Source organism: Peromyscus maniculatus, chromosome X (genome assembly GCF_049852395.1).
Source record: "Peromyscus maniculatus bairdii isolate BWxNUB_F1_BW_parent chromosome X, HU_Pman_BW_mat_3.1, whole genome shotgun sequence".
Lineage (NCBI taxonomy): Eukaryota > Metazoa > Chordata > Mammalia > Rodentia > Cricetidae > Peromyscus > Peromyscus maniculatus.
Window position 1 is genome coordinate 7,431,687 of NC_134875.1, and position 24,798 is coordinate 7,456,484.

Consider the following 24,798-nt stretch of genomic DNA (forward strand, 5'->3'; position numbering starts at 1 on the left):
TTGTCAGATGACCATAATTACCACCATATGCACCTAGACTTATGTACTCTCACATGAATTTCAAGAGAAGTGTACACAGTACTGAGGTAGCTAATAGTAAGCTTAAATGGCAAGGAGCAGTGTTTCTTCTGTGGTACCCTGTGCTTTGAATGAGAATCATACTGTTTCATTACAAAGAGCTCCTTAAAACTCTCAGAGAGAGGGGGCACTTTCCACCTTTCCAGGTCAGTACTCAGACTTTTTTTCCTTGTCCACCTCCTTATCTCAACCCAAATGATTACCCCAAGAAATATGTCATTAATTTCTCATCTGAAGAGGCTGGACTGAAGGACTTTCTGGAGAGGTGACAAGGCTGAAACATCTGCTATGAACAACACAAAAGAAAAAGAACAGTTATAATTCACTTTGCAATTTGATCAATTTAAAATCTGCCAAAGAAGAAAGATTAATATTTGGAAATTATTTTAGGAATAGATATTCCAATTTTTTTGCATGAAATCAAACAAAGTACACTTCATCTTTGATCCTGATTTCAAACACTTCATATAAATGGTTCATAACATCTTTATCTGTGCTGTAAGAGAGCTATTTTCACTTGAACTACACAGTATATAATTGAAGTCAGAGTTGTAAATTACACAGCCATCTGTCCTTAAGCTGTCACAACTCATACATGGAAGAGCATATGTATAATGAAAATTGACTGACAAACTTTTTAGAGTTTACATGCTTCTGAACTAATTAATCCTGTATCCCACACACTTCCAAGATTCTTCAACAATATGCTTGATAAATTGGTTTAATGAATGGGGTGTATGTGGATGTAGATGATTTATAATGTCACTGTTACATATCCAAAGAACACCATGCAATTGAGTTGCATTTCTTTTAAAATGAATATACATATATAGAGAGACATGTATATATACACATATATGTATATGTGTATGTATGTATTACAGAGAATCTAGGTCTATAAGCCTCATTAATTTTTCTCACCTTGCTATCCATGATGAAAGTGGATATTAACATTGTTATACTTTAATATTAATGGAGATGTAGATTAATATACATCATTATTATCTTCCACAAAATGTTGCTTTTGTCCCTGCTATTGAACTCCAACTACTTCAGAAGAGTTGCATGTTATCTGTGCCTGTTTTTCCTTTCTTTAGGGTATGCTCCTGTATCATAGAGTTAAATCATAGAAGTCAATTGTTATGTTAAGATGTTAGTGGTTTACAAATGAACACATACCATCAGAACTAAGCAGCAATTAGTAAAAAAGTATATATGTGATAATATTAAATAGATTATTTTATAAATGAAGTTTCCTTTTTAACACACTGACTGTTCATGATGGTATTTTTGTGGCTCAGTCCAAAGTCACATCAGTAATCAATTGTAAGTAATTATTGTACAAATGTGCAAGAAACTGTCAGAAACTATAGTAATTTGAAAATATCTGAGGTGCATTTATAGTGTAACTGCCACTGAATGTAAATAGCAAAGTATTGAAGAAGAAACTGAAATGATTTCTGTAACATGTTCCCCAAGCAGGAAAGAACACAAGTTAGCCTCCAAAGCAATGATTCTCAACCTGTGGGTTGTGATCCCTTTGGGGTTGCATATCATATTTATATTACAATTCATAACAGTATGAAGTAGCAATGAAAATAATTTTACAGTTGGGGTCAGCACAGCATGAGGGTCACAGCATTGGGAAGGTTGAGAACCAATGCTCCAAAGCCTTTTCCCATTGCTGCTTTGTAGAAATAATCTATGCTTGCTCATATGAGCAAGAAAACACACTGAGTCCTCTTAATAAAAGGGGAAAAGAGAATTCAAATTTGTGGAATTGTCTTTATTATCAGATGGACAGGAAGCAAAAACTGATCATTCTGCCTCACACAAATGCATTCACCAAACCTCTCAAGTGCTTCTGTGACAGCCCACACAGTTAAATATAGCAGTCATGCACCTGCAATCCTTGGAGAAGTGAAGATTTCAAGTCAAGTAGGGGCAACCAGTGTTTCCTCTTGTCATTGGGACAGGTGGCCAGCATACAACAGCCGTGATTTGACTATTTTGCATCAGAAGTTTTTTTTTCAGGGCACTTTGAAAACAATAACAGGGAGCTTTTAAGAACCCAAAGGCAAACTGGAATACACAGGGTACAGTGCAGGCAGCTGCACACCCTTGGGCAGACATCAGAGAAGAGGCAAAGGCTTTGGCTTTTCAGCAATGTGATGACAAATGTACACTCTGGCAGAGGATTCATTGGGAGCCCTTTCTCAATTTGTTATCCTAACCTGGCAATGACATGAACTCTGGAGATCACTAATGTGAATGGGTAGGATAGCAGTGTCACTACAGAATACCAGGCCCATTTTCCAGGCACCATGACTTTTAAATCCAGTCATTTCCATAAATCTATATTTTGTCACATGGCTTGTGGCTTACTGGCATCTTCACATGCTGCTTGTTATGGCAGTGGCTGGCAGTGACTCCCTCTGCCTTCCTGTTCTCTCAATTTTCCTCTCTGTTACTCCTGCCTATACTTTCTGCCTGGCCACTGGCCAATCAGTGTTTTATTTATTGACCAATCAGAGCAATTTGACATACAGACCATCCCACAGCATGCTTTGCTAGTCTGTTTGACTTCCACACAAAGACCTCTTCTCAGGGCCACTGTCTGAGTCATTATAGAATTGGGTTGTCAAAGGGCTTTGTAATTGCAACCATAAACAAATTATTTAAGGAAACAGGCCAGAGCCACCAGCCAAAATAAAAGAACTTGTTCAAAAGTGCTCTTGATTACTGTATATCAGATTCCATATTAAAGAAGAAAATAAGTAACTGTAGGTGAAGTGATTAACATTTTAACAGAAATTTATTTTTTTAATGACTAAAATAGAAGACACGCTAAAGAGTGTTATTCACTATTTAAGACTTTTTTTCCCCTTACAGGTAACAAATAATGAGAATTACCTGTCTTTGATGCAGAGTTCACTGAAACTTTGGTCAACAGGGTGAAATTCCCTGTTCTGTTAAATTTATTTGAAAATATATTTGATTGCATCCTAAGTAGAGACAGCTGGAGCAGTAGTAAGCAGAACCAAGAGAATATAAACTACTGAGCATAGTTAGGCCAGCACACAGAAATGTGGGAGGCTTCTGCCCACCATCTAGGACCCTCTGACATGCACTGCTTAAACAATTAAAAACTCAGTCCTATTGGGTATTTTGGGTTGTTTAGCCTCCATGAAATCAGACTTTCTGATGGGAAGTAGAGTGGGGGTAGTAAGGAAAGTTTGTAAAAGCTTATTTAAGAAAAAAAAATTCTATACTAGCTTCCATAACATCAAATGGCTCTACAAAACAACATTTTGATGATTTCAATGTAAATGAATCAAAAACATATGGATTACATTTCGCTTCACATGCTAAGGGGTCTCCAAATTAAAGAGGGGAAAAAAGGGCTTCAGGCAACATGCATTTGCTAAACTCAAAAGCGTTTGAAAAGTCTAAAGAGTAGTAGGCCCACAGCATAGTTGGGTGTGTCTATTGTGGACAGTGAGACATTTATAGGTTTTAGAAATGTTAGATAATTAAAGGTCCATTCTTTAATGCATCTAAAATGTGAGATGATATTATATGATTTTTCCCTGTAAGTGCATAAGTGCTTAGAGCAGCTGGCATTGATTGTTTTATTGTATACAGTAATGTTTAAAATATAATAATAACATAATATTTTTCAACAAGACAGTTCCCAACAAGACAAAAATGGTTAATAGTAAAAAAGAATATTTGGCCAGGCAGTGGTGGTGCATGCCTTTAATCCCAGCACTTGGAAGGCAGAGCCAGGCGGATCTCTAAGTTCAAGGCCAGCCTAGACTACAGAGGGTGTTCCAGGAGAGGCGCAAAGCTACACAGAGAAACTCTGTCTCAAAAAAAAAAAAAAAAGAAAAAGAAAAATAAGAAAAAGAAAGCATATTTGTATATATGGGAAAGAATAGAGGTGAGACTAGGTATTAGATCCATAAAATTTAAAAGGTCACTACACCAAAGCCTAGAACTTAAAAGCAGCAGATGAACAAATACATGGTTACATGTGTATATGCACATGCATACATGTGAACAGGCAAATATGTACATAACAACATATTGATGCAAGCATACATTTGCAAAATCATTACTAATACCTTACTTTAGCAGGTCTCCAAACGGACAGTTTTACTGTCTTTAATTGATACTACATGTATATATGTGTCTTAGTGCACAGGTACAAAGAAGAGTTGAAATAATTCTCTGAATTTTTAAGCTCTCTCATTTTGTCTCATTTCATTTTACATATAATTTCCCCTGCTTTGTATAACTCTCATGTTTACATGAGTGGGACATATTTATTATAAATAAAACTGAATCAGAATTCATTGCAAATGATTTCACCAAGAATGTTTTCAAGGACTAAAATATTTATCCCAAAGTGTTTTAACAAAGAAAAGTAAGATACTTTGGTATTTTTCTGAATACACAGAAAGTCTGTCTTTCAATGTGGTATAACAAAGAAGACTAAAATATTCAAGTTTTATACTACAAACATGCAGAAAATGGGTAGATACAAGGGAGAGAAACATATATTCTCCATTATGAGACTATATCTGAATTCATAACTGAAGAATATTTGTCTTCTAAGAAGCATGCCAGTACTTAGATGGAGGATGGTTCCCTGCACAATGTTAGGGAAGTGACAAGTTAGGAGGAGAGCAGTGACAAGCTACACTACCATAATTTACATAAGATATCATTAAAATGTCACTAGGAGGTGATAGTAATTGATAGGGTCCATTTTCTAAGCTCACAAATGAAACAAAATGTAGAAGGCAGCTATAAATAGGTCCACAGCTCTAATATTTTAACTTTTTATGGATAAACTAATTTGGAATTGTTATACTAATACTAATTTCATTGTTTGCTGTATTTTATACTGCAATAATATTTTTCTTGTTTTCCACCTTAAACTCTCCCATTGATCAAAATATTGCAAGTCATTTACTTCTAATATTTCAAGTGAATTTAATATTATTTGTGCACTATTTTCTGATAAATTCAAACTTGAAAGTCACAACTAAAAATGGCTGATACTGCAGCTTTTCTCTAATGAGATGTTAAAAAGCATTATAAAAATTCAGTGACTTAAATAACTTTAAAAGTGATCTAGTTCAATCTTGACATAATGCTGGAATCCTCTTAACAGCATTCCTGATAGGGTCATCCAATCTTTTCTTAAACAAAAGACATACGTGCTCCTCTACCTTAAACACTATGTAACCTCCACTCAAAAGGAAAGTGACCAACACCTAGAGTCAGACCTTCCTTTCTCCATTAGTGATCAAGCACAGATAGGGTCATTGTTTATGGCAGTGCAAAGGGAATATTGATTTAATAAATGACACATGGTCATGTACTATTTCTCTCAAAGAAGACAACTACCATGTGAAGGATACATTACAAATATAACAAGCTGCAGTCCAATTAAATACAATAAAAATCTCATCACAAAGGCCCTCATCTGTCATCTACACTTATCAACAAAGTAGATCTCTGGAAGAAATCAGCCCCTTTGGCAAAAAAAATTTCAATATTGTAAGGTTGAATTCATGGGTTTCTAATAATGCTTTGATAACCAAGCAAATGACTGAAAGACTGCAGTAATCAGCAATGTCATGGGGGCTAGATTTTTACTTCAGATCCCTCTCATACAGCAAGTTAAAAAAAAGTGAGCACTAGACACTGACAAAACCATTCAAGGCAACATTGGATCAGCCTTGATTTCTGGCAACCACAAAAGAAAGCCAGATGCCCCATTCCACAAATTTCCACATATGATTGATTACTCCAGCCCTTTTGGAATAGAATTTTTGGAAATGGTTTTCTGTGGTTCCCAATGATTCTTTTTCTTTTATGCTGATCAGTCACATAAATTTGAATTATGAGTTTACCAGGGTAGTAGTGTTTAAGGGAGCTGTGTAGACTGAAATATCTCTGTCTTTATGATTGAATTCTTTTAATTTATGTGCACATGAGTGTCTCTCTTTGTGTGTGAATATGTGTGCAAATGTCTGTGGAAGCCAGAAGAGGGCATTGGATCCGTTGGAGCTGGAGTTATTGTGAATCTCCCAATGTGGGTGATAGAAACCAAATTTTGGTTCTCTATGAGAGAAGAATGCATTAGCAACCTCTGAGGCATCTCTCCAGCCCCACAAGATATGTGTTTTTGTCATTTTAAAGTGTCATAAGCTTTGCAACCAGAAGGATCCTTATGCATGACCTTGAATAGTTTAAAGAAATATGGGACATCTGCCAAACTTTCATGCTTTTTAAATTATTTAACAAACGGGAGCAATCACATAAAAGTTACTGTGATATATCTTGTGTCTGGCCCATGATATAGGTGGTGGATAAATGAGGCAATGCTCATTCCCAGACTTGGTAGGTATTAAACTTGGTATTTCACTCATCCCAGTCCAGACTATCATGTACCATACAGACTATAAAGAGAATGTCACTACTTGAGGCTGTAGTGTCTGAGTGGTGGGACTTGAAACCCAATCTTCATCTTACAGGATGAAGGATAATCATCACTAAGGAAGCACAGCTTTTATAACTTCCAAGTAATAGCATTTTAAGATATAGCTAACGAGGAGTAACATGTCAAAATGTATCTCTGCGAAGCCACATCTCAGTACAGTGTTATAGAGTCAAGGCTCAAATACTATCTTGTCTATTATCTACTTCTGTAAATTTGAGTAAATGGGTCATTCTTTCTGGGCATTGACATAAAAGTAGCAATAGTAACCATGTATACTATTTCACTGAAAATTTTAGCAGGATTTGCATGTGCAAATTGTACAGATTAGTATCTGATATGTAGCAACACCTCAATTTCGGGAGCCACTATTGTCTCCCAAGATTACAGCTATGCTGACATACATATACAGTTTCCTGGGAGGCATCAGGGCTTGACATTACTCTTCTGGTTTCTCCCATGACAACTAGAGGGTACACAATCTGGAGGGAGGCTGCCCTCAGAGAAAGTAGTAGAGACATGCTTTTCATCCCAAGTTTTTCTGAACACACAGTGGTCTGCCTAATAGCCTTTAAGGAAAAAGAAAAGTGAAACCACCTTCCATCTGCACACATCCAGAGGGGTCTCAAGTCTTTCCAGGCTTAGGACATTTTTTTTCCTTATCAATGAGAACACACGTGAAAGCAGGAGGGGCACCTGCCCACAGATCCTGGGGAGGCAACTTGAACAAAAGAGATTAGATTGTTCTGCAGTACCTCTAGAGCAAAGCTGATGAAGATGTAAGACTTTTTTCCAAAACCAAACTCAATTTCTTTCAGAACTGCCCAAATGGAAAGAAATCAGCTGCCTTGAGAATTAGAAGCTGTATGCCCAACTGCTGATAGGGAGGCTGAAAACAGATCTGGCCTACCTCTAAACCTCTTTATTGACCTTTACAGTTTGAAAGCTCTGCAATACTGCACTGATACTGGAACAAGGCTCCAGAACCACTAATGACAAATCCAGTAGGGGCTTCTATCTTCTTTGCCATCTACACTGCATCAGAATTGAGCCACAGCTGCATTTATTGCTATGCCCACAACCAACTGAAATTAGTTCACATAGTTTCAGGACAAGTGATCGTTGATCTTTTCATACATTTTTAACTTTTGTAATTATAACATTTAACCTTTTGAATAGGAAATTTGTGGTGATATTTTATTTGTGCTGAATTGTGGTTATATTTTATTTGTATGCTAATAAATAAAGTTTGCCTGGAGATCTGTTTATGCCAGCCGTAAACAGAAGTCAGGTGGTGGTAGCACAAGCCCTTAATCTGACCACATGGCAGGCAGAGTCTCTGTGTGTTCAAGGACACAGCCAAGCATGGTGACACACATCTTTAATCCCAGTACCAACCATAGAGACCTGGAGGTTGGTATAGGCAGGCAGTGACAAGGAAGGGAGGTGGCTGGGCTTAGAGCCAGTGAGAAGGCAGAACAGCAAGGCAATAAAGGCACAGGTTAGACTAGAAGAAGCTGGTTCTCTCAGGGGAAGCTACAGTGGCGTGTTGAGGAAGGTTAGCTGGTGTGTAGCAGGAATCTTAAAAGTTCTTTTTAATAAAATCAAACCTGAGGCCAGTTATTGGGGTCCATGCTGGTAGATCAGAGAGACAGACCAAGCCACAGCTATCTCACCTTGCCAGATCCTCAGCTGGTCTTGTCTCCTCAGACTGGAGGCTTCTGAGTCCTCATCCCAATGGCTCTCAGCTGAATTGCTGCTCAAAAGCCTGAATGCTTAACCAGCTAAAATCTTAACCAGCCAAATGCTTCTAGTTTCTGGTCCTCACGCCTTATATATCTTTCTACTTTCTACCACCACTCCCTGGGATTAAAGGCTGGCTTTCTGGGATTAAAGGCGTGTCACCATGCTTGGCTGTTTCCAATGTGGCCTTGAACTCACAGAGATCCAGAGGGATTTCTATCTCTGGAATGCTAGGATTAAAGGTGTGAGTGCCACCATTTTCTAGCCTTTGTATCTAGTGGCTGTCTGTTCTCTGACCCCAGATAAATTTATTAAGGTACACAATATTTTGGGGAACACAATACCACCACACTGGTGGCTATCAATATTTCTATTATCTCTATGGCTTTCACCCCTATATTTGGCTCTGTATTTCTTATTTAATAAGACTGTTTAGAAATTTGTCTACAGAAATTATCATCATGGAAAAACTGGCTAGTAGAGAGTCCTAATTCTTTTGTTAAATTATAAAGGAGAAATACATAATATCAGTACTGTAGCTAAAAATGCTTAATGATCCTTTGTCTATGAAAATTGAGTCTTATTGCAAACATTAGAAATATAAATGAGTGTATCTTAATTTTCCATAGCAGTATAGCTAGAATATTCAGTGCTTTCCATTTAGTTAAAAATTCAAGTTTAATAATTCAATAATTCGAATTCAAGCTACCTCTGTTTTTTTGTAGATGGATCATAAATCACATGAGTCATGGTTTTGTACCTGAACTTCAGAATACAGTGAAGCAATTACTAGGATATTAAAGGCTTCTGCCTCCTGAATACACTATTTCTCCTTTATCCTTAGTGAGGAAACAGAAAAATTTCTTCATCATCTCTTCTTAATCAGCTTATGAAAGGTAAAAATTGCTTATTTTCTTCTAAAATAATGTTTCATTTTGTCCAATCCCTTCAATTATTCAGCATAGGCTGCTCCAATCACTACAGCCTTTTAAATATTTTCCTCATACAATGAACAAACAGTATTTAAGAAAAATTAGTTAAATGACTCCAAGACAGTGATGATATCTGTCAAATATCTGATGTAAGCATCCAACAAAAGGTAGAAGAAACTCTGCAAGTCTATCAGAAGTAAGAAATATGATTAAACGGAGCATGATAGACCAGAAAAATGATACTGATGTCATAGGCTATATTTTCCCAATGCTTTTAGACATATCTAAGGACACAAGTGAAACAGTGACTATGAGGTTGTAGCATGAATCTTAAAGGGTCTTATTTAAAAAAACAAACCCGGAGCCAGGTATTGGGGTGAATGCTGAGAGATCAGAGAAGCAGAACAAGCCATGGATAACCTCACCTTAATAACTTCTCAGTTGATCTTGTTTCCTCAGACCGGAAGCCTGAGTCCTCATCCAGATGGACATCAGCTGAATTGCTGCTGAAAGCTAAAAACTTAAAAAGGGCTCTAGTTCCTGGTCCTCATGCCTTATATACCTTTCTCCTTCCTTCTGTTACTTCCTGTGTTTAAATGTGTGTGTCACCATGCCTGTTTCCAGTGTGGCCTTGAACTCATAGAGATCCAGATGTATCTCTGCCTCCCAACTGATAGGATTAAATGTGTTTGTGCCCCCATTTTCTGGCCTCTATGTCTATCTAGTAGTTGTTCTGTTCTCTGACCCCAGATAAGTATTTTAGGGTGCACAATATATTGGGGGACACAACATCACCACAATGAAGTTGTTTATGAAAATAAATGTCAGGAATTTACAAGATAGTGAAAGAGGTGAATAGGTGATAAAGAAGGGAGGGTTGTGTATTTAGAAAGAACAGTAAGGTTTGTCCACAGGCCATTTGAAATCCACTAACAACTTTGTTCACAAAGGAGGCAGTAACAACACATTAAAGGATCAAACTTACATATATCAATTCAAGTAAGAAATTCCCCACTTCCCACCCTTAGCAGCAACATGCACCCTCATATCTGGAAGTTTTTATTGTTGAGAATAAAATTATAGCAAGAATATGTGCAGGTGCTAAAATATATATGAAAAACATACACTTACAAAGATATATTTTATGATATATCACCTATCTCAATACCACACATCTTATAACAGAAGACTCAAATTCACAAGTAAGTTCAATACCAAATATTTCCAGTATGTGGAGAAAAGAAGACAGATGAGACATAAGAGAATAAATAACCCTCACTTTGGTGCACTTTTTCTTCACTTCTGGTCTCTGGGTGTTCATGTTTTCATTCCTAGTGTTTAACCTTTGTGGTGTCTGGTTGTCATCACTGTTAAGCAAATGTGTTCAGATCAGAATAAGAATCACAATTACCCCCAAGACCTTGGAATATTTCTGTGAAGTCTTGTAATCATTGTCATTCCCCCTCCAATTCCTATAATCGTAACAATATAAAAATGGTAATAATAGTGTGACTTAGTCAAAGATCCATGAAGATTCATTAGGAAGCCCTATCCCATCTTATGACCTGAAGTCCTTCTGAGAAATTCCATGAGCCATGACGTTTCTGACTTTTGTATCATTTATGATGCCCTTGGGAAGCAGGCCCTCCCTAAGAAAACCAAGTCCTTGTGCCCCATAAGGTTCTCATTACAGACAGGAATGTGCTAGGCCAGATGCACTGAGGGTTGTCAAGCTTTGTGAACTCCCCCCCCAAAGGAACCTCTCATAAATTTTGCAGAATATATTGCTTTTCCTTGAATTTTTATGATTATGTTCAATTTAAAGAAACTTACTCCTTGTTTCATCATTTACCTTATGTTTTAAGAGTTATGTGGTGTCTCTGAACTCCTATGAAAATTTTCAGAGTAGTGTATTTTATATCATCTTAAAAAATAAACCCACATATTTCCATCCAACTATTAATGTAATAGCTTTTCATTTTTAGTATGTGAACACAAGTTAGACAGATTTCAAAGTTTTTTGAAAGGACAGACTTACTTTTCCTTATTCCCTTAAGGCAATGAATCTAACAAAAGATGGAAGCAACAAATGATTAAAGTGTAAAAATTACCAAGTCCTGATATTAAAATCATATTTAGAGTGACAAGAAAAGGCGCAGAGGGATGTCTGCCTCTGTAGCCGCCACTGTTATGTTTACAACACAAGGAAGACTCCACCCAGCTTGGGGTCAGGGCCATGACTGCACATGTGGGTCTCAGCAAATTTTTGTGGTTCCTGATAATTCACTTTATGTGAGTTGTTTTTTTTTTTTTGCTGTTAATTTAGTACATTTGTTTTATAATAGTATGTGCAAAATATCAAAATTAAACATATGGCAAGACCATCAGTGTCTTAGATCTGAAGGTATGGTAATTCTTAATATTATCCCCAAAATTAGAGTCTTTTTTCCATACCCCAGTAACCTAGAGGAAAGGAAAGGACTTGGTAAACTGGTGTCATCTAGTGGGAAAGCATTTTGGAGACATAAAAATCTTACTCTACCTATAAGCACTGGGGATATGAATAAGTTACAAAGACAGATGTAATCTTTTTAAAAATCAGATTATGAGAAGCAGACAAAATCACAACTTTATTCAATGTGTCATTTAACCTGAGTGACTAATGCATTATTTGTATGAAGTTTAGATTGAGCTTTGAGAAACTCTGAAATAAATCAAATGCCATACTTTATGTAATTTTAAAAGACAGATCCTATTAGGAGTCTACTATGCATAGCTGTTGGTTAAAATTATTGACCAGCATCCCTATAAATTAATCAATTGAGACAATGCTGGCTTGGCTGTCATCATTTGCTACTAATCTACATTTAGAATTCACTTTAACTTTTCATGCCATTTGAGTTCATCAAATTTCTCTTCTTTGTTCAAAATATATGAGTCATAGCAACTGTTTACAAAAGCCTTTGTGGTAGAAGGGTGTAATGAGTACATTTTTCAATGGCATTAGTGTGTACATTGGCATTTCATTGTGATTCCTGGGAAAGATGATAATCAGAACCCAATGAAAATGGTCTTCATCATTCTTAATGGGACGTTTTATAACTTGCAGTCTGAATATATTTGCACTATTGAAGTTTAAACTGTCACAGAATTTTAAAACAAAACCAAACAAACAAACAAACAAAGCCAAAGAGTCTAACTGTAGCAAAAGGAAGATGGTTAACATTTTACATCTTTTGGAGGGGAGGGAGCATGCCATGGCTCTTATACATTTCTGCAGGACTTTTAACTTATGCATGTGTTTTATCTCCCGTTAAAATGTCATTAAGTACTTACTAACTTCTTAGTATATCCTCCAACATCTGGTTAATTTAACCAGATGGGTGTTTTAGAGCCACTAAAATTTCTTAAATATCCTCATCACCTTTCCTCTTTCTGGCTGTCTTCTAGAATTACATGTTATCACCTTCAATTTTGGACTGTGAGAAGGATTTAGGGGATTCTAAAAATCATCTTATTACTTCAAACTCATTTATCAACTACACGTATGCAAAGGCAGGAGGTGATAGGAACACAGGCAACATTTCCAAGAAGAAGCCTGCACTTTAATCAGGCTTTTACAGTTTACTAATTGTGTGAACTTGTGGAAGACAATGTGTGTCTCTCTGATCTTCAGTTTCTCAGGGGTAAAAGCACCTATCTTTTAGGGTGTTTGTTTAGTGGGGTGTTGCTTGCAAATGGTATGATCTAATGCACCTTTTGTTCTTGTGATTTTCCCTGACTGTGAAAACATCTTACAGAGTTCTTAAGAATCAAAACATGGAAACTTTTCTGCACATCCTCGAGATGAAACTGTCATCTGAATCCTCCAGAGGCATAAATAGAAGATGTGTTCCACCTAAAAATATATGTTTGCAAAACCCAAATCCTAGGTTAGCCTCTCAAGCAGGAAAAATATAAAAACAGCATCTGGTTCAGTGTAGAGAAATTACTCAGCAGAAGTTCAAGGCATATTTGGCTCCCTTTATACTACACGACCCTTAATTCAGTGATGGTAACACACTAAAATGCTTTTAACTATGATGTAACATTTCCAAAGTATAAACTTTCTTATTTTTAAATTTAATATTTTTGAGAATGACATGCAAGAATGCTTCATCTACATCACTCCTGCTTCTTCCTTTTTTTCTTTCAACCCTTCCTGTTCCTTCCCTCCCAAATTTCATGTTTTCTTCTTCAGTTTTAGCCATGAAATTCAGGTCCCTGAGCATGTTAATTAAGAACGCTTCTACTGAGCCTTAGCCAAAGGTGCCTTATCTAAAATTTGGAACACTAACCCATAAAATACTATGATACTGGATGTAGTTATACATTATCAGAAGAAAATACTACATATAAAATATAAAATTATAGATCTGATAGACTAAGCATATTTCTACACAGATTCTGCTTGCCAACAATGAATTATCATCAAGAGTCATTGCAAGTGATATGTAAATAAAGAACATTTTATCTATAACAATTCAGGAAAAAATACTTACTGAAGGCAAGACAACATCTCTCTCTACTTCCTATATCTATGTGTGGACAGTAAACTTTTGTACTCTTCTTTTAAAATCAAGTTTTATACCTCTGAATTACCTCTTCACAAATTTGATCATATAAAGTGGGAAGCAAGTTATTGTACAATCATCAATTTATAGACACAGAAAAGTATAACTAAATACCTAGTATGAATAAGTTATGATTTCATGTATTGGAGAAAATTAGTGCATAACTGTAATCTTTCACCTTGTTGAGTTCAGTTCTGATATCTGAATTATGTTCAAGTTTACAGATCAATGTAAACTCTCCCCAAGCACAAAATTTACTGCAAACAACAAAGAGGAACAGAATCATGAGTCTCTTTTTGCACTAAATACCTGTTTAGTCATGCCTCATAATTGATTATGAATTTAAACCCAAAGCTAATTTATATGAAAAAACTTCAAAATGATCAGCAAAAGCTCATCACCAAGATTGCTTTATTATACATCCATCCCAGAGAATCATTGTGGGTTAGCATGGTAGCTAAAGATTCACTAGATTGTACATTAAATCCTTTGTACCCTAATTTTGTACAGTGTAAAATAGAGAGGTCAGACAACAGAAATCATAGCCTGTCACACAGGAAATTAGTATTTTCATTTTCCTCTCAGTATTATTAATAGCAGTAGTATTACTAACCTACCCAGATTTACTATTTTGAAGACCTAGCTCAATGACTGACTGAATTTAGTAAATACATGATGGTCTACTCTGAACTGAGAAATTATTACTCTAGCACAAGCACTAGAAAAAAAAGAGGCATGTTCTCATCCTGCATAAGAACACAGGCTAACAATGACATCAAGAAAGTGAGAAAGTGTTCCTCAGTCTAGACAAAAGTATATTCAGTTCTGATAACACAGAAGAGGAGAACTTGAAAAGATTCGGCAAGAATATTTGAATTGGAAGGAGAGAGGAACCTGGAAGATGTCCCTATCTGGTTGTTCCATAGATATAGAGTCAATATATGAATAATGAAATAACTACAGAATTATTTGATGTTCAATGAGCTAATCATAAATACACATGGAATCACCGATCAGATGGTATGATAGCTTACATTTTAGGGACAGTAAAGAAATGCAGAAAGTGAAATCTTGTTACACACCTTCCAAATAACAACTTGCATCATTTTTAAGAAAATGATAAAAATAAAGAGAAGCTATATATCTGGGTATATATAAAAAACTATGGTATACACATATTTTGAAAACAGTTATTTGGCAAGTTGTCAGTTTACAAACATTTCTTTTAATGGTTTCAGGAAAACAAATTTTCATTTAGTATTTCTTTGAATAATTCCATCTATGTTTTCACAGCTCAGACAGACAAAATAGTTTTTGTAAGTTTTATGGACATCTTTCAACAAATGTTAGTTGGTGTTAAGCGTATACAACTACACAGCAAAACAGAATTCTGGTAGTTGTGAGATAAATGTGAATCAAAGGAAGTAACTCTATGTTCAACATCAGTCATTTCATGTTGAGTTCTTGGTGTTCTAGGCCTTCTACATAATGCAGCTTTCTACTATTCTATTTTTGCTTGATTGTTTGGTTATTTTTGAAACAGGGTCATAATCTGTAGCCGAGGCTAGCATTGCAATCCCTCTGCTTTAGGATTATGGGCATGTACTACAAATCCTGGCTAGCCACTCCATTTCTCCCCAGACACTGTTAAAAGTACTTAAAGCATTTCATGGGCCAAATGAAGACTGCTTCACCTACAGTAGGTCTTTGTAAATTCCTCTTTTAGCTACAAGCCTGTACCACAACATTTCTCCACATTTAAATCTGTATTCCAATGTTAGGTCTCTAATGCCATGGAAGCCATTTACATTCTTTTTTGTTTGTTTGTTTGTTTGTTTGTTTTTGTTTTTCAAGATAGGGTTTCTCTGTGTAGATTTGAGCCTTTCCTGGAATTCACTTGGTACTCACAGAGATCCACCTGCCTCTGCCTCCTGAGTGCTGGGATTAAAGGCATGTGCCACCAGCGCCTGGCATCCATTTACATTCTTTTAATCTGCTACTGGGAATGACACCAGCAGAGTGACTAGGAAAGTCACTTTACCGTGCTAGGCCTCAGTCTTCTTTTCTGTATTATGTAGATACAAGACCAAAGGATTCTAAGGAGCCCCCTAGCCTTGAAACAGTAAGTTCCAGGAATTGATTAATGTCTATACTCCAGAGCCAAGCATTTTGCCAGCAAATAAATAATATCTAATTGATGAGACCTCTCCATGGCACTTCATCAGAGACATCCATCATGCTGAATTTAATTTAGTTACTGTGGCTGTACCGACCTGGCATGAAAACAATCAGTACCTTTGGAAAATTAATTTGTTCAAAAAATTAGTTGACTGATATCCTGGAGAGGGAAATAAAGCCCATGTGATTACTTTTTTTTATGTCATCCTGTACATGTTGCATGATCTGGAGGTTAAACTGACCTTATAACATGCTCCTTCTGAGTGGCTGATTTGATCAAACCAGAAATCCAAAGATGACAGAGATATCACTACCAGAAAACTTCTTCTAATGTTTATTAAAGCCTAAACTATAGCTTCAACATTGCTATAAGACAAATAGTGCATTGTTTCTCTTTTGTTGTTGTTGTTTACATTTAAGAAAAATCCATTTCAACTCTATTTCAAGGAGATATGCTGTCTACCAAAAGAAATTTTCTGGCTCCAAGAATAGAGTACAGAAAAATGTCACCAAGAGAAACAGTATCTGTTCCTGAGATCAGCTTTTCACAGAGGAGGATAAATGATGCTGAGAATTATTCTTTAGAAATCTAACAAAACAAACCATTCTTCATTGGATAGAAGTGAGTTTTGGGTCCAGAAAGGAACATTGAAGAATAAACAAATAAGTGATTTTTGAGCTTGGGATAAAGAAAAGCCTATTCCTTTAGCATATTCCCCAATGCATGGCTTATATACCATTACTTGCTTACTGAAGAGCACACTGAAAGATTACATAAATCTAGCTGATATTCCTTTTCCAATGAAACAATGTACAAGTATATTCTATTAAAATCCATAACCTAAGCAATCCATAATCAAAATCAGATTCAGTCTATAGTGCTATTTCGAACTCTCTTTAAATCACAACATTTTATTTAAGCTCATGGATAATTTTTCTCATTCCAGCAAGTTAGTAGATGTTAGTATCCAAGGTTATTGAAAGAATTCACTTTAAAGAAATTCAACAGTTCAGAGCATCACCTTCTCCAAAATGTGACATGCGTTGAACAAGCATATAAAATTTCACTAAAGTACAACATAAAAGTTTAACATTAGACAAAGCTAGTACTGGACCTTTGTTTAACAGTCATAATAATTTATGGTTTAGATCTGCTACAGTTAAGTAGAAAAACAGCTTTCTCATGATGAAATACAAGTCATAAAGTGTGATACTCAAGGAAAGCTGAAGGAATCCCAACCCACCAATCACTCATCTCTTCTTTAAATTTTTGTCACACATTCTTCTTTAACTTTCTTCATATGGATTGAGATACAATAACACAGTCTCCTATAGCCTCATGCTTTAAAACGTACTCCTTCATGATTTTTTCAGTGCTAAATATATCTTCTAATTCATAGAATTATATATTTAAAAGTTGGATGGATCCATAACATGTTATCTATTTCTGTCTTTCCTATTAAATTTTTCTGTAACTATTACCTCTTCTCATTATTATCTGCAAAAGAGATCAGACTGCTAAAAGACCTGACAGGAATAAGAATAGTTAAAACACTACCATGCAGGCAGAGGCCAGTATTATCTCATGGACTTACTAAACAACTATTTTTGAAAGATTGCATTTGCATGGGATAGTCTTTGAGCCTAGTATGGTTCTAATGTAAATCAACAGATTGTTATTAAGTACCTGTAGTTGGAGTTTTTTCTAGTCCTGTCTAGCCCCACAGACCCCACAACCACTTATAAAATAATCACTCAGAAACTTATATTAATTAAACTGCTTGGCCATTTGCTCAGGCCTACCACTGACTAGCTCTTACACTTAACTGAGCCCATTTTTGTTAATCTATATGTCACCATGTGTTCCATGGCTTTACTTGTTGCCTTTATATGTTGTTTTTTTGGATGGCAGGCTGGTGTTTCTCCCAGGCTTTCACCTCCAAGCCTCTCTTCTCTGTTTGTCCCCCCTACACTTCCTGCCTGGCTACTAGCCAATCAGTGCTTTATCAATCAATCATAGAAACATATATTTATAACATACAGGACATCCCACAGCAAGTACCGCTGATGGGAAGGAACAATGCTAGATGATGAATGGGAAGGTGATATACCATCACTTAGGAAGCAATGAGCATCTTAAACATAAATTCCTTAATGTAACAGTTGTGAGGCAGTGAAAACTACAATCAGCACCATTTCATTTGACTATTCATTTACTGTGTAAACTTCAGCAAGTCACTTAAACTCTCTGAACTTCAATTTTCTTCCCTTGAAAATGGTGTTAATTATACCAATCCTTACACATAGATGTACATAGATGCATATCACAACTATAATTTCAGTATTCTGTACTTCAAGAAAATGTGTTGATATATGCATATATGTGTTAATACTTATAAATGTCCATAAAAATATTCATGAAAGTAACTAGAAATGAGATGAATGGTTATGGTCAAAAATGTGTTCATGCATAAAATTGCCATAAAAACATTATTTTCTACAACTAATATGTGTTAATAAGAAGGAAAAAAGACAAGCATGTCAAGGGACAGTATCAATACATAAGTTTTTCTTTAATTTAAAGAGAAAATCAGAGTTTCATGGCTGGTCAAGTACATGGTGATTAGACAAATATTTTTCTTATATAAGTATAATATACACAATTCAACCCATTTGCTTCTGTGAGAGCTAAATATCCCTAACACACACAATAAATTAACAGTCAATAAGACTTTGTGGAAGGGCATCTGATTTAGAATTGGGAGATATGGCTTTCTGATCATGTCCCCCAGACTGTGTAGGCTTGGATAAGGTGTACACCCTCTCTAGAATCCAGTCTGCTCATCAGTAAAATGGGAACAACTCTGGCAATTTTTGACTCAAAATGATAAAAAGGACATGGCATATGGAATAGCAATGAACTTGTTGGAAATATTCTGTAAAAATATCCTTGGGATTTGCTCTATCTAGGGTGAAACCTGACTTGCATTACTAAGTAGCTGACATTCCTGAAAATAACTATCATCTTAAAACAGCATATTTCAGAAAGTTGTTGGAAAGATTAGGTGAGGTTGAGTATTGAATGTATGGAGTGGAGAGCCTCCCAAAATGAATGAATAATCAAACTGCAAGAGTAATGATGAATCTAAGTTCTATTTCAGCTGAAACACACACACACACACACACACACACACACACACACACACACACACACACACACATGTTTGCACTTGTGTATGTCCTCAAAATAATTTCTTCAAGTTCAATTCCTGACTTCGTTAATCTGCAGCACAGTTTTTGCACTTGTCAGTGAATATGTTGTTTTATAAGTTGCTCTTCCTCTATCTCATAGCAACCACAAAAAGACAAAATTATAAGGGAAAAATGTAATCACTGAACTGTTTTGTCTACATGAGAAGTTAATCTAGTATATGATGATTAACCCCTTTGAAGTATGACCTAGTTACAAGTTCTTAGGGAAGCAGCTTCTTTATTGTTCTACAGATAGTCATTTCATTGGATTTTTTAGAACTTTAAAATTATGTTAAATATGTGCAAATATGACACACAAGAAATAGTCACATTTAATAACAATGGCCATAAAATAATTGTTCAACACATTTACGTCATTTCTATCGAACATTAATTAACATTTTTGAATACAATATAATTTTATTCACCTATAAAATGTTTAAATATTTGGAAGGCCATGAATGTCTATAATGACTGACTCACTTTTGAGGCAGTCATTTTCTATCTTGATTTGTGTATTTTAAAGTTGTTAAATGCTCAACTGAACCATAAGCAAAACAATGTATCATTGAACTGATTTTAATATAAAATAAGTTTCTTCTTTGTCCAATAGTTGTAACTTTTAAGATTTGCTGAGACAGCTTTAATTCTTTGCAGGGATATCCAGATGTTGTAGAGGGGATCTTGTCAATAGAAAATATTACCACTTTCAATCTATTCCTCCTCATACATTTCCTTAAAACACTGTATCTAAAATGATTTGATGAGTAAATACTCAAGCTTACTAGAGAATACATATCACATTAGGTAAAAACACCAACTATAGTGAGTTTCTTTTTAATGCACCACAGAGTATAAAGAGAAAAACATCAATGGATGACAACAGAGAACAGAAGTCCTGTGAACATCCAGGCCTTAAAGAAAATGAGACACCTCCCCATCCCAGTGCTGTACCAGTAGCCCCAGCATGATGAATGTTATACTCCCTATTTCCCACACTTTTCTATCCACAAACAGTCCTGTTCCATTCTGCTGGTAGACTATAGCTAAGGAAGCCCCAGAGGACCTGTGTGGAACATGGGAATGGGTGGAGGCAGATGGGCTGCTGTGGTATAGGCCATGCATGGCTGGAGCTGGAACAGTTCACTTTTGTCTGAAAAACAGGTCCCCTCCTCCAGCCTTCACAAGGTCCAGAAAACTTGGGAAAGTGTTAGCTAGTGGAGCAGGCCCTGGAGGATGCCTTCATCCAAATAGAAGAAGCTTGGCTGGCACATAGCCCCTTCTCAGCCTTGACAGCCTCACATAGACCTTTGAACTTTCTATTTATATAACAGTTTAGTGAGTTTAAGTCTCTTCCTGTATAAATGCCCATTTGCAAGCTTGTCTCTAATTAGGATACTTGTGAGACACCACATGAAATCTACAAACTGATGCAGGCCTTTGCAGTGAAAATCAGGCCACTGCCACAATCACTTAACAACACATTTCCCTGGGATTTCTAATATTGGGGATTTGCTATTATGGGACTTTTCACTTTTCTGTTCTTAAAATTCATTTCTTTATATTCCCCCCACCAACATTTTCTTTTTAAAAAAAAAAGGTAATTGGCCGGGCGTTGGTGGCGCACGCCTTTAATCCCAGCACTCGGGAGGCAGAGGCAGGCGGATCTCTGTGAGTTCGAGGCCAGCCTGGGCTACCAAGTGAGCTCCAGGAAAGGCGCAAAGCTACACAGAGAAACCCTGTCTCGAAAAAAAAAAAAAAAAAAAAAGGTAATTGTCTCACAAAAAGAAATTTGGCATTCCACAAAGCAGCACTTAATACTATGGTGGTAGGTGCTTATGGGATAGAAAAACCTGTATAATTTGTAAGCTTTTACATTTATATTAATGACTTTGTTGTTGCTGATAAAGAAGTCCATATCTAGTGACATAATATCCAGATTCTTTAGGAATTAATTTACTTCATTAAAAAGGTCAAATATATGCAATGATTTAAAGCATGAACTATTCTTCTTCCCCTCATCTCTCTATTCCTTCTTTTCAAAAGATAAGATAATATATTTGGCAGGCACAAACATCTGTCCTTTCCTTCCCTTCCCTTTCCTTTCCTTCCCTTTCCTTTCCTTCCCTTCCCTTCTCTTTCCCTTCCCTTCCCTTCCCTTCCTTTCTTTTCCTTTTCTTTCCTTTCACAGAATGGTTCATATTAAATTCCATCTCAGGTGAACATTGCTCACGCACCCAGAAATCCTAAAGAACTTGAGCTTTTGCCCTTTAATGAACTCTAGAGCATGACCCATTAAGATACCAATGTAGTTTGTAAAATCCAGTGATACATTCTGTAAGGCATATGAACACTCCCAGATACTGCACATTCCTGCACATCGCAGCATCATTTATAATCCATCTTTTGAGTGCACGTTTGTCCTAACATAAGTTTGTGTTTATCAATGGGCACTCATTTTTTATTTACCATAGCCAAGTGTTTGTAAATAATGCATATACCTGCTTATGTGCAGCCATTTTCATTAAGCTTAGGAAAATGAGTTTTTATTTATTTTTATACCTCTCCTGATGCATTTATTGATAGATATCTAGGTAGATGTATCATATAAATAGTTCCAAGTTTGCTGTTCCACAAGTGAATGCAAATGAGTTCCTTAACTTTTATTCCTTTTCCTCTTTTCTGTTGTCTACATATTTGGGGTAGTGCTTATTGTCATTTTAAGCCTCTAGTTATTTTCACAAAATGGAAGAAAACATATAACAAACATATAACTGGTATTCTCATGATGTCCTAGCATTTTGAAGGATATATCAATCATCCTTAAGAATAATAAGAAGCTTTAAGTTCATACACCATGGTCATATTTGTGTTTCTTTTCTCTATATAGGTGCTTAAAATACAGAAGTACAACCACATCACAAATATTTATAGACACAGATTCATAAGAAAACTTGTCCTTCATAACCAAGCAATAAGAAGGAGAAATTGTCCTGGATGGTGGACACAGAAGGAGAAGGCAGGTTTATTTATGCAGATATGTTATACCATTTCATCAGTATTTTCCATCACATCAACCAAATACTCAAATCAGTCAGCGTGCTCTAAAATGGATGTGCCATAGTTACAGATCAAGAGGAAAATGGTTTTGTATTTTCCTTAAGAATAGATAGCATCTCTAAAAGGGAAACAGTGACACATGTTCCTGAAAAACAGAAATAAGGAAAGGTTCACATACCCTTTAAATATTCATCTATGCATGTGTAATATTCAACTGGAATTAAAACAATAACATATATGTGTCTGTGTATTCTGAAACCTAATGCCTAGTATATGTTTAAAATTTCAGCTAACCCCTGAAATAAATTATAACAATGTCTGTTAAATTGTTACCTAAAGCACATATTAGACAAATTGCATGCAAATAATAATGCTTTGGTTATCAGTTGTCAGTAAAATAAATAACTATAGCAGAGTAAACGTTGTATACAGGAATACAGTATTAAATTGAGCAATAATTTCAGGATTTTTTTTACTTTTAATAAGAATAAATTCTTTAGTTGTAAGATGTGTTCCTCACAGCTGCCAAAATTCCACAGTTTTGAAAATATCTATAGATTAATATTGATATATTCAAATATTTATTTAGAATTGCTATAAAATAAAATGTAAGGTATCGGGTTTGCAACCGAAGCAGTCATGAGTGGCATAATGAAGTTATTGGCCAAGCATCTGACCTTTTTTAAAGAAGGAAATTGCCTAAAACATGGCACTGACAATGGAAATCCCTGCAAAAAAAAAAAAAAATGCACAGCATTCATAGCCAGCAGCTGGTAGTTTGAAACATTGCAAAAGATTTCAAACTGTTGGTGGGCACTACAGATTATTCTCACTCCATTTAAAGGGCAAGAGCTAAGAGTGCCATTCAAAGTCACGCCTGCCTCCCTCCTCATCTAAATACTTGGTCTTGGGGTAAATTAAAAAAAAAAATGTGACAAAGGACGATGACGTTTGTAGTAAAAGGTGAAGTTTTTCTAAAGTTAATAGATCTGAGGATCAGTACCTATGCGCGCCTGAACACCACACAGAGGAACAACTTTCTAACCCCCTCCCCCAGTCACCTTTGCACCATCTTTAAAGAGCTCTCCTCTGCAACTTTAGGATATTTTGTTAAACCTTGGAATTCTAGCTGTGTGCCCATTACACAAACCTAAGGTTGCCTCCCACTGGGAGGCCAACCGGGGTTCAGAGGCTAATTAAATGTGTATTGACTTGAGAGCTACAGACTTTGGGGGCCAACTTCAAACACCTTTCATCGTGAAAGCCTAGCGCTAAAGCCAACTGGGCCGGAGGTCCCTAGTTCAGTGGCTCCTGAAGTCGCTGCTCTGAGAAGAGGGACTTAGGTTGGATAGGCTTTAGGGAAGGTTTTGGACCCATGCCTTTCCGAGTGGGGAAGGAGGTGGCGACAGTGTGGGCGGTGGCCGCTAAGCCAGCTGAGGGTGGCCTCTGGGTACCTGGCTGTCGCTTTTTCTCCCGCCACTGGCTGCAGGCACGGATAACTGGAAAGTTAAAGCATTTCAGACTGGATCCTACTCAGTGAGCCACTGGCGAGAAAAGCCCCTGAGGTCGTGCGGGTGGGTGGCACGAATCTGCTATGGGCCAGCTGCAACTCTTTAGACTTGCAGTGCAAAGGGATGCTTTTGCCGGCATCACCTCCCCCATCCTAGCTCCCTACCAAGGAGTCACTGAAGCCAAAGCTAGAGGTGTCTCGGAGCAAGTGGGAGGGTGTCCGGGGCGCCCCCGACAACAGCTCTGGCTCCTCTTAACAAAGGCGAAAAGCCCAGACCAGACTAGGGGATCCCGCTCATCAAAAGAGAAGGCAAATTTTAACACCTACCATTGCTGTTCCAAGTCCCAATCCCTGAAAAAGTCGAATAGATCCATAGTGGCCGGAAGGCGGCGGCGGCTGGCGGCCGTCCGTCCCTGCTCGCTGCGTGTCGGTGCGGCTCTAAGCTGAGCGGCTCTCTCTGTGGTCGGCTGCGCGGCTCTCTGGCCCTCCCGCCCGGTTAAAAGTGCTAGGGCTGCATTAGCGGCAGCAGCATCAGCGAGCGCCCCGGGTATCTGGTCTTGCGCTCCGGAGCAGTGGCGGTGACGGCGAAGGCGATGGCACCACCGGGCAGGCAAATGCCTGACTGCCCGCTCAGGTCCACTCGCTCCTCACCTTCCTGCGTGCCCAGCGCGCCCAGGCTGCGGCTGTGGCCGCTTAGAGCTGGGGCTGCCTGAGCCGCCTGCCTAGCAGGCTGCGGGCGGGTGGCGACGGCAGAGGCGGGGGCGAGTGAGGCAGTGGCAGTGGCGCGGCTCAGGAGCCTGGGAGGCAGCGGCAGTGGCGGCTGCACAGGCGGCGGCTGCACAGGCGGCGGCAGCCAAGGCAGCATCACACACTTACACACTCATAGGGGGCGGAGCCTGGACGGCTCAAAGCCGCGAC

At 37.2% G+C, this 24,798-nt stretch overlaps 1 protein-coding gene across 4 annotated transcripts in view; it reads right to left on the bottom strand.

Annotated features, from left to right (window-relative positions):
- Aff2 (ALF transcription elongation factor 2) overlaps positions 1 to 24,514 on the bottom strand; it is a 578,922-nt gene extending 554,408 nt beyond the window's left edge. For 3 of the 4 annotated variants that reach the window (XM_042268758.2, XM_042268756.2, XM_042268757.2), the window contains exon 1: positions 24,208 to 24,360. In XM_042268758.2, the coding sequence (XP_042124692.1) occupies positions 24,208 to 24,254 (47 nt within the window). In that variant the 5' untranslated portion in view covers positions 24,255 to 24,360. Of the gene's footprint in view, positions 1 to 24,207 lie in introns of all 4 variants that reach the window. The other variant, XM_042268755.2, reaches the window with a different exon arrangement.
- Between the last annotated feature and the right edge of the window lie 284 nt (positions 24,515 to 24,798).